This window comes from Pipra filicauda, unplaced genomic scaffold, assembly GCF_003945595.2.
Source record: "Pipra filicauda isolate LSUMZ 115617 unplaced genomic scaffold, ASM394559v2 scaffold5_size6683894_pilon, whole genome shotgun sequence".
NCBI lineage: Eukaryota > Metazoa > Chordata > Aves > Passeriformes > Pipridae > Pipra > Pipra filicauda.
This window is the reverse complement of record NW_024104754.1, coordinates 6,368,645-6,379,753: the sequence shown is the minus strand read 5'-3', so window position 1 is coordinate 6,379,753 and position 11,109 is coordinate 6,368,645. Positions and strand designations below refer to the sequence as shown.

The following is an 11,109-nucleotide window of genomic DNA, read 5'->3' as shown; positions in this document are numbered from 1 at the left end:
CAATGTTACAATCAGAAGGGATCTCTGGGCTTTAGATGTGTCCTTAGTGCATGGGTCTGAGCAGCAGGACTGACAAAACCCTGTTCTTTACTGACTGGACTCCTGAGACTGGCTATCTGCTACAGTGCAGGCGCTGACTCAGGCTTTTCCCCAGGCCAGCATCTAACAATGCTTCGGCTTTGACTGCAATCTTGTGACACATCTAGCATAGACTCCCTATGTCCAGACACCTTTCTCTTTTTTTTTTTCCCCACAAAATTTGCAGGAACACAACAGTGTTGACATTTCATACTCTGATCTCTGTCAAATGCAGCTGATTTGGCCCAAGGCTCAGAAGTTACTTCTTGTGAGAAGAGAACGGAGAAAATGGCCAAACATAAGCGGGAAGGGGGAACACTCTATGAACACAAGTCTTCCTTAGGAAGCCAGGCCAAACAAGAACCAGCTGATAGCACATGCTGGACAAGGGGTGAGGGCAGAAATTGGAGAAAACTGGTATTTCAATCTTCAAATCAAAATAGATTAAAACTTCATGAGAAAGCTCCAATCCATGAACGTTCTCATACAAAAAAAGAAGGTTTGCTGCACAAGGGTCCACAGCTGGGCTAAAATCTTTGTAGTTAAGCTGTTTGAAATGGCTGACACACATAGAGTGAAGAACAGAAACTTACAGACTGCAGCAAACAATGTGGCTGTGACCTCAGTGTCCCAGCAGTGCATAACAAACGCTTGAGAGCACCTCACCCGCCTCCTTTCCCTCCATGCTCAACACATTTCCTTAACTGATGAGTCAGGGTGCTTTTTTGACAGTTTTGAGCAAACACAAACTGATCACTGGCTTTCTCCAGCACACTGGGCCACATTCTTCTCCTGTATCAGTCATGGACTCCTGTAGCATGCTTGATCACTGGCCCAGATAGACTCTGTGGGTGGAGGCTGATGGAAAATTCATAACAAATTATATGGAATCACTCCCATTTCTGATTCCTGTAACTGGGGAAGGGTTGTTGCGAGGCAGTTGGCTTGAACAGCTCCAGCAAGGCAGAGAAATGCTGTAACAGAAGTCTGGACAATTACATTTGGGAAGCTTTTCTAGTGTCCAAAAGCTTCACTCCTATGACACAGCTAAAAGAAAGCAGATTTCTGCCACACAATTATATTCCTTGTCCAGTTCCTAGCAGGGACAATGTTATCCTACCATATTTTCCCAAGAAGGCAATACCTTGACCTCTGTTTTACCTCCTCTGCACACCAAGGATGATTTAAACTAAAATCCTTTATCATGCTGATTTCTCCAGGTGGTTTAGGAAACATCTGCAACCTTCAAGAAAAATAGGCCTGTTTGCATAAGCAGTGAAGCAAAGCCTAACACGAATTGCTATCTGGGGACATGACCAACCTTGAGTTAAGTGGAGGTCAGATTAGCAAGAGCTTTCTTGCAGTTCATTATAAAAATCAATGCAAGAGAGGCACAAGCTGAACTGCACAACCCTCCTTTTTCTGCCCAGCATCTCTGTGTCACCTCTCCCCTAATAGAAGCTACACTGAGGGGGATCTGAATCTCTACAGCTCGACCAAAAGCAGAGCTGACAAGTTAAACCCAAGAGCAGAATTTTCTTTGTCTTGTGCCCACAGAGGCTGGCATCAGATGTTAACTCCATAAGAGCTGACAGGACTGCATTCAGGCTGGCACTCGGCAGCAATACAGGAGCAAGAACATTTTTACAAGACCAGCAGATTTCCTGGTGATCCTGTGTAAGCAAGAAAAGGGAGAAACACGACCTGAAAAGGAAGTCAGATGGCAATTAATCCAATGTGATGATGGAGGAAGAGGTTCCTGCTTCACAGCCTTTTCAGTGGCACTCTGAAAAATCTTTCAGGAGCTGTCCTGTGATGGACAAAAGAAAAAGAAAGAAGTAGGGAAAAGCATGTGAACATGCAGCACTTGATGCTGCTTTGGCTGGCACCCATTTTGGAGGAGGAAAAAGATTCTTTGAAAGGCTTTTAAGTTATTAAGTACAACATTAATCTAGAGCTCTATAAAATCAGCACTCTGCTTTTCCAGCATTTGTATGATCAATCTCAGGCTGACCCAGTGCTGAATGAACTGAAAGCATCTGTCAACTTCTGATGTAGATTATATTAGACACTGCCCTCAGAACTTTCAGGATAGAGAATCCCTTTCTCAGGGCTTTGTTCTATGGTTTTATTTAATTTCATTATATTATTACTGATACTTCTGTTTTCTCAGGGGCCAAATCAATTTTATTCCTCTTGGTTTACTAGCATTTCTCAGTCATTCTTTCTCTTGCAACCCCACAGCATGCCAAGATTATACAGCAAGAGAACTGGTGCAATTCCCACCCCACTTTATTTCTCTCTTTCTCTCTCACACTCACACATACTTCTCACAAGATGTATCTGCTCTTCTTGACAGTTATAGATATAGCTCAAGGGAAGGAAAGACACTTTGAATAAAAATACCTATATATAGAGAAAGGCTTTGTCCTTGTGTCTCCAAGATCTTATCTAGTTAGGATCCATGAAGAAGCATTCCACTGGATAACAGAGGCACTCTTATCCAGCTCTGGTTGCTATTGGAAAGGGGCTGGTCTTTGACTAGCTGATACCCAATAGTTCATACATATATCACTGAAAGGTTTTGTTGCTTCCTCTGCAATGATTTGGCCAGAAATCCAAAAGCAAATGTAAAAAAGGCATACAGATTAAATCTACTTTAATATGACTACTGGTTGAGTTAGAAAAAGTACCCAAGATAGGCATGTGCTTAAGAATGTGGAAGGTAAAAAAAACTGGATGTAAAATTCCTTGGCTGAGTCAACATGGTGCCAGCACGATTCTCCTTAAGACCCTTGCTCAGAACTTCACTATTGGCACTTTCAAACCCTTCTTTTGTTTCCTCTTAGCTTCTCTTGGACACCGTTATCCAGGCTTCCTCCTTTGGTGAGGTTACCAGTTCATATTTTGTCTCCATGACTTGTCCTTTCACTGGGTGGAGATACAGTTTCCTTACCAGCACACTCAGCAGGACTGTAGTCACTAGATAGGCAAACCTGAGGGAAGAATCAGGAGAAAAGAATAAAAACCTTGCTATGATGTAAATGTGTCAAAGGACAACAGCTAGCTTGGACAGGTTGTCCCAGCAGTACCAGGAAGATGCTGAAAGCACCTCCTCTCCTGTTCTGCCAGAGAGACTCACAAAGACCCCCTTTCCTATGCTCACCTCAGCTCCGGGCACTCCTGGCTTCCTGAAAAACCCAACAAGGACAGGTTTTTCATGGCTGATTCCTCATTGAATCTCTCTGGGTCAAACCTATGAAAAACAAAATACACTAAGGCTTTCTGTTCAGGCACAGCACCCTTTTCCCATAAACATGGGCACACACTCGAGTAAGAAACTGGCAACAAAATACAGAATCTCACTAATTTGCTCTCTCTAAATTGTGCTGCGTAATTCCACACAAACATATGAAGCCAATTGTGCATCCACTCCATTAATGTTCCCAGCTGGTCAGCTGTGTCCCATCTTGGTCAAAATGCTGACAAACTCAGTTAGTGTGAGACAGGGCTGGAACTAACGTGCATTACCCCTCAGCAGTGGGTATTTAGCTTGAGTACACAGCTGAGCTAATGCCGCTACCTGCCCTCTATTCCCCTCCAGGGCACACGCAATCTCATTTGCCTCCCTCCCTCTGTCCCTCCGAGTCCCTTCCTTTTTCACTTCCAAAAATATTTCCCTTTTCTCCTTGCCTCTCACACTTCTCTTCAAGCAGCTGGTGTGTGTATGTGTATGTGCTGGGGGAGGGAAGACGGTGACTCATTCAAGTGAGAAAAATGGTTTCCAGCTTTAGGATGGTAGAAGCTGTAAGAAAACTATTATCCAGGGCTGGCATGAGTTAAAACAAGGGAGACTAACAAAATATAATTCAATTTAAATGTTACAAAAAAAACACCTCCAAACAGAAAATTTGATGGATGGATGGATAGATGGATGGATGGAAGACAGTTCTTTCCCTTTCTGCTAAACCTTTCTGCTTAATTCTTCAAGCCTTTATTTCCCTGCCTAAACATCCAAGCTCTGCTTCTAACAAGGTGAAAGGGCATGTGGGTGCTGACCCTCAGGAAAAGCAGCATCAAACTTACATTCCTCCTGAAGTGGCAAATTACAGATATAATAGGAGAGAAAATGGAGCTGCCTAGCAAATAAATACGGAGGGCAAACAGCTATGCACAGTGTTTCTGTACAGTAGATAGGTGAAAGCATCACACAGAGCTGATCTCCTGTCTCTGTCACAGAAATACACATCTACTTCAGGCTCAACCCCAGTCTTCCTGGAATAAACACAATGTTTATAGCAGTCCTCACTGTCTCTCCCACGAGGCCTCAGCAAACCTAAACACTGTCGTGTCCTATCCTAGCAGGGAATGCCTGCCAAGGTGCTTGTAGAGTGGTGCATCAGTGCCTGAGCCTTTTCTAAGAGGTATACTCACAGCACCAGACAAGTGCTGTTCTAAAGGCTCTATTCCTTCTCCTAAATCTCGGCTGTCTTTTCTCTCTGTCTAGAATAACTGACCCACATTTTTTCCCAGCCCAAGTGAAGTAAGTCAGATACACGTTAATATTTGCCACCTGGAGGCCACAGGAAGCTACAGCAATTTTTTTCTTTAACCTCCAAAACACTGGCCTGGATCCTGTTCTGTTTTCACAGACAGAAATAATGAGGCAGCATTTTCCTTCCCCCTGAAAAAACAAAAATTTCAGACTGACATTTCCTCTCTTGTATCATTGTTTCATGATGACAAGCAGTGATTCCAAAGCCATTCAAGTCACTGTTTCACAGAAAACCTTAAACAGAATTTACCAGCATTTTCCAGGGAAGCTCTTTGTGTGTGCACAAAAAAAGTTTTTATTAAACTCTAATGCACACACACACACAGGCAGACTGGAGCATGGGAGGATCATGGCTTTAATTGCTCCGAAAGCATATCCATGGAGAAAACCAAACCAAAACCTTAATAAACTGATTTTCTTACACTGCCTTTCATCTCCAAAATCTGCTTAAGGCAGGCCCTGCAGCCTAAAAGGCTGTGCTTTAAGATCTAATTTAAAAAAGGAAAGGAATTAGTTGCAATAAGTTGATTCTACATACTTGTATGGTGATGGCCAAGATGAACTATCCTGCAGCATCACACCAAGAGCATAAAGCACAAGTGTCTGCAAAGAAAATTATGACATTTATGTCAAAGCAGAAAGAAATGCACAATTAAAGACACCTCTGGACAGCTCTGCTGGATGATGATTACTTTGTAGACTACTCATATTTAGGTGGATTAAAAAGACAATTATGCTATATTCATCTACAGATTTCCATAATCCATGCCCAGATGTTAGGATTTTAACTTCTAAGAATCATGCTGTGACTGTTAGTGGTTACAGAGGGTCTGACCCCATTTCTCTGCTCTTGCTAGTGTGTATGTATGGGCTACTTTATTCTCTGCAATGGAAGGTGATATGATGAGTGATATGATCAGGCCTTAAACAATGTTCTTTCATGCACAACTGAGCCTATAAGCCCCTTCAAAAGATTACTCATCTCTGATAGACCCAGAACTGGAAGCAAATCTGCTCAGCAAGAGAACATGAATTCCCAGAGCCTCTCCTGCAGAGGAACTGCAGGCAAACTTTGAGCTAAACTGTACTTTCAGATAACAGAACAGCTACTCAGGTTGAACAGTTTCAGAAGAAACGGTCTTCCAGCCTCACCCCTAGTCGGGAAAAAGAGGAAACAGCAAACTCCCCCTACAGGAAAGGAGTGGCCTAGTGCTCCCAGCAGGGCCCTACCTCTTTGGGGATAGTGTGTTGGTCCACTCTGCCCTCCAGCTCCTGCAGCTGTGCAGCAATGGGAGTCAGCTTTGCTGTTCGCACTGTCTCACACAGGACTTGCCGACAGTACCTGCAACCAGTAACACTTGGTTAGTTTAACCCTCCCAGAGAGAAGCTTGTCCACATCCTTGTGGCAGCAAGGAGAGCTGAGTCACCTACTGTATTTTTTTCTGGCAAGGAGTCCCAGCTTTGCAAGAAGCACTAAATCTCATTAACAGCTTTTACGGAAGGTTATCGAAATCTCTCTTCTTTCAGATTTTAAACCAAACTAAAACTGCTAAAAAGCACAGACACACCAGCCCTTTTCCTGGTTCTCTCACCCATATAAGAAGCAGCAAGAAACCCACACATTTGATACTCCCTAACACTAGTCCAAAACCAAAATGCACCCAATTAAACCAACAGATGCACAAAAAATAAAGGCATGCTGTTGACTAGTCATCATCCAGTGGTCCTTTGAAAAGAAGATTAGTCCATGTTTTCTTTCTAAATATGTCGAACATGAATCTAACCAGGAAAATGACTGATTACTTCTACTTTTGGAAAACTAGGACAGAAACCAAACAAGACAGTTAAGCAAACAAATTTTGGCCTGGCAGCCAGGGCTTTCCTCTACCAATGAACCTAAAGGGCTTTCAAAAGACACCCTGAAATGAGCACCTTGGTCCCCATGTCTGGAGTCCTACAGCAGATTCTCTCTGTGTTGCAAGTCATCCTTTGGTTTGATCGCTTCCAGAAAAAAAAAGGGAGTAGCTTTTGGATGCCTTCTCCTGGCCCAGTGTAGGCTAGGCATCAGGTTCCATGTGAAACCCCTGTCCCACACCACATGACATAGCCTTCCTCTGCAGTTCCTTCTACAGGACTCACCTGAGCTGCTCAATTTTCTCAAGTGTAATTGGTCCCTTCCCCAGAATGCGGTCCACTTCCTTGTAGAGATTCTGCTGGACATCTTCTGAGGTTGTCAGGAAATAGACTGCCCAGGTACACACTGGGGAAGAAATCAAGACAAGACTGGACCCAGAATATTCAATCCTTTACAACCTGCATTCAGTTTTCTTACTTCCTGTATTTTCAACGTTACTTTCTGACCTAAAAAAGGGTGACCTCTGTTCACAGCAGGCTGTGCTGATTCTGTATTCAGTGGTAGGAACAGAGCTGAACTCCTGTGTAGTAAGAGACCCTGCAAGCTAAAATTCTCTTTCTGATGCTGTGAGGAGCTTAGGGAGCTGTGCAGGAGACTAAGTCATTCAGTCCCTCAGCTCTGGCAAAGGAACCATACAGATCAACAAGCCCTGGGGAATCAGGGTTATTAGACCAACCATGGAAATGAATTGGCACAGACAATGCCCGGGGCTCCTGACAAGGAACTCTCTGCAGCAGGTTGGTCAGCACTTGTCTCCACTACATCTCTTTTATGAAGTACTCAAGATATCTTCAACAGCAGAGTGAAAAAGAAACCTTGCATAAGAAATAAGTGTGTAGGATGTAAAGCTACAAAGAAATGTTTCTAGCACTCAAAAATGTCTGTCTGTGAGAACTATCTGGAATCCATGTGTATTCAAGCCCCTTAAAATGCAGTCTTCCTGGAGTACTTGCAGAGGATATTCCCTGAGGAAGAGTATTATCATAGTTGCCTAATTTATTTTACATTGTTTCACACCTAGATGCACCTCAGAGGTTTTCTTTGGAGTCCCAGCCCCACTGGCTGAGATACAGGGCCAGATAACCATCCCCTTATCATAAGACATTTTACACAGCTTCAGCTAGTATTTTTATTTGTATTTTTTTGCCACAGTCTTTGCACAAATCCCAGATTACTCCTTTGAATGTCCTCCATACATGAAACATACCTGTCCTCCAGAAATTCAAAGTGGCCAGGCAGATTCCAACATTCTACTATAATTTCTTTCCCATGTGCCAGAACCTATTTTACAACATGATCTTTGTGGGTTATACATTTTGATGCTTTTTCATCAAATGTAGCATCAGTTATCTGGGGTTAAGAGTGCAAGCAAAAAGCAATGGGAAGAAATTCCAAGGTTCACCAAAAGACTGGGAAGGCTGTCAAACACAGCTTGGTTTCAATTCAGTAGCTGTGAGGCTGTGTCAAGAGTCTGATGTAAAAATTAGCTTCTCCTATATGTTTGTAGTTCAGGAGAAAGAAAATGATGAATACAACTTTTTATTAGCCTAGGATAAGTCTCATGTCATCACACAGAGTTTTAGGCATCCAAGTGTAAGGATGGGAAGTTACCTACAATCTGTACTTACAGTTAGCAGTGATTATGCATCCTGCCAGGGTGAAAATCATTGTATCTTCCAGAATCTAGGAAATAAAATCTACTTCAGAGACTGAAGTTTGTAAGACTGTAAAGATAAAAAAGAAGTGGCACATTCTCCACTCAAGCACATGAAATCCCTTTAGTGCAAAGAGCAGGATATAAATCTAGAAGACATGGACTGAACTCTCTGTAGAAATTCCACTGGAATTGCACGTGAGACACGCTTAATATTAACATATTTCTGGTTTATAAAAATAGCTATGAAGCAGTGGTAAGGAAAGCTACCAAAGTCTAATGCAATTAAACATTGTAGGAGTGGAAAAAAGAACTAGAAATCCTGCTTTAGTAAAGAATCTGAGCCAAGATGCAATAACTTACACTAATCAAAGGCTACAATGTAATGAGTTGCCCATCTATCAAAACTCCATTACTGTGTAATGATATAACAGCTGCACAGACCTGCTGGTCACTCAGGCTCCCTTGCAGCAAGATGTCTACAAAGACATGCTTGTTGAATGATCTGCCTCGGCGCTCTTTTGTAACTTTCCTTAAGACGGATTCCATCTCCACCAGAGCTTTGGAACAAAAAAGAAATGTTTATTTTAAAATCTGGTCATACTGGTGCTGCAGAGAAGCAAATCCGTCTCCTCAAGCAGATTTTCAGACCAGCTGTCCCTGCTGGGCTCAGTTACAGAAGCAGCCTCTGTTACATGTTACTGTCAATCTGAAAGGCAGCATCTCCAATTTAGTTGAAAATGTAGAAATCAAATAGCACAGGTTGCCTGTAAAAAGCCATCCTTACAGGTATAACCAAGATGTGCACTCTATGAGCTGAAATCACTTAAGGGGAAGTCAAATCACAATGTTTAACCATCAGAGAATATGTTTAATCAGCCTCCATGAAAACATGTATGAGCCACATAACACTGGTTACCTGACCTGGAGGGCTATAATTACTACAGTACCACAGCACCTCCAGCCACTGATGGTGCCCCTTTTGCCAGAGGTTCTACAGGCATGGAGCAAGAGGATGGCTCTGTGCTAAAGAGTCTGCATAGGCAGAGAGAGGAGGGTGGGGAAAATGTGGGAGGGTTTTGGCACAACAAGTCCACACATCTGAAGTTGTCTGAGTGCCCAACTCCTGGTAACTATTGTGAGAACCAAGGGGAGTTAGGGACCTAGATGCCATTGGCTGCCTGATTTAAATGACCTACTGAAGACTATCCAAGAACAAGGAAACACTGAGTCTGGAGGATTTACAAGCAAATCCTTAGTTCCAGATCGAAGCTACTTTTGTTTAACATCTTATCAATCAATACTGAAAGGGTTTAATTATTAAGATCAAAAAAAGACAGGACAACCAAAAAATAAAATTACTTACTATAAAATATATGAGAAACAAAAGTACTGCCATAACAGACCTGAAAATCATGTTACCTTGTAAGAGCACATCAGAGGCTATCCCATGGAAAGTATCCCTCAAAGCAGCACCTCTGTACTTGTGTCCTCCAGCCTGTGAGTGACTGTCTGGCAGCGCATTCCCCAAAAGGTGCATCATATGGATGCCCACACAGGCCAAATCAAGTGGCTCCATCTCTCTCCACCTAGCACAGTTGCTTGCCTCCAAGAGAGGTCAAAAGTTGACACTAGGGAACAGAATAGGAAGGGAGCAAGCATACCCTGATACTTCACCTCTATCACTCTTCAGACTGGATAGACCCTAGAATTAGGCCTGGAACTAGAGTTCTAGTCCTACAAACTTCTCAAGTAATGGCAGGCTTGTCGCTCAACTCCAAAACAATGATCTTATGTGAGAGTAAGTACAACACATCTGGTAGCTTATGGCATGATGACCAATTCTGAAGAAAAGGCAAGACAGCTGGGCAAATTAAGTGCTTTCATAGACTAGCTAATTCCTAAGTATTAATCAGAGTGGGAGGAAAACTGTGATTTTGAGAGGAACCTACCATCTTCGTAGTGCTTCTTCCTAGTCATGTTTTTGTCAAGAGACCCATCCAAGAAACCTTTCCCAATCTCTGACCAGATCTGAAATGAGAGAGAGAACAGTACCATCACTCACCACAGGCTGACACTGCTGGGACTCTTCTATTCTTCCCTACTCAGGAAAATGAAAACACCAAATAAAATTGACTTCCCGTGAACAAGGAACTGGTCTTCTCTTTAGGACACCACGTCCCATTTCAGATACTACGTCTATTATAGCTGAACTTAAGTGGAAATGAAACAACTGTAATTACAGCTGTAGGGGAAAAAGGCATGGGAATCTTAAACGGGAGATGGAACTGTTTCTTTCCTGCCCTACCACCAGCAGATTTAACATCCTCATATGTGGGTACAGCTTGAGATCTCCTCAGATTTTGTCTTCTCCACGATGTCAGAGAGCCTTCAGAAGATCTTCAAAAATAAGTTCCACTGGCACTCCAAAGAGAGTTTAACTGACTTAGGTACCAAAGATCTCCCAACTGCCTTTGGATCCAGGTTCCTGATACTCATGGATCCTTTAGAAACAATTCCAACACTTCCAATCTTTCTAACTATTTTAGCTTGGGACAATTGAGGCAGAGCCCTCAAGCTCTTACCTTAAAGTCTCAGCAGTAGCTTGTACTAAACTGCACACACACACAAGCTCTGTGCTCTTAGTTTGGAAAAATATAATAGGAAATTTCCTGGCTCTTCATGACACTTACTGCATCATGGTGCCTGCGGAATCGGATGACTTCCCGGTCGTCTTCAAAGCTGCTGCCCATAGCTGTCTGCGTGACAGACTTCATGGCAAAGCCCAGCATGTGCTGGCAGAGTGGCACATGTTGTGACTCGGGAAGGGAGAGCCATTTGGCTAGCAGCTCTTCTGACAGCTTGAGAGGGAATGAACAATTAGTTAGAAGTAAGATCAGCAGTCTA

The 11,109-nt window shown here is 42.9% G+C and overlaps 1 protein-coding gene across 4 annotated transcripts in view; it reads right to left on the bottom strand.

Annotated features, from left to right (window-relative positions):
• Positions 1-2,120: 2,120 nt before the first annotated feature.
• LOC113993404 (cytochrome P450 20A1) overlaps positions 2,121-11,109 on the bottom strand; it is a 16,187-nt gene continuing 7,198 nt past the window's right edge. For all 4 annotated transcript variants that reach the window (XM_039387997.1, XM_027731480.2, XM_027731481.2 and 1 more), the window contains 9 exons: positions 10,896-11,063; positions 10,155-10,233; positions 8,647-8,762; positions 8,177-8,231; positions 6,773-6,893; positions 5,864-5,975; positions 5,172-5,236; positions 3,245-3,334; positions 2,121-3,074 (listed from right to left, as the gene is read on the bottom strand). In XM_039387997.1, the coding sequence (XP_039243931.1) occupies positions 2,924-3,074; positions 3,245-3,334; positions 5,172-5,236; positions 5,864-5,975; positions 6,773-6,893; positions 8,177-8,231; positions 8,647-8,762; positions 10,155-10,233; positions 10,896-11,063 (957 nt within the window). In that variant the 3' untranslated portion in view covers positions 2,121-2,923. The remainder of the gene's footprint in view (positions 3,075-3,244; positions 3,335-5,171; positions 5,237-5,863; positions 5,976-6,772; positions 6,894-8,176; positions 8,232-8,646; positions 8,763-10,154; positions 10,234-10,895; positions 11,064-11,109) is intronic.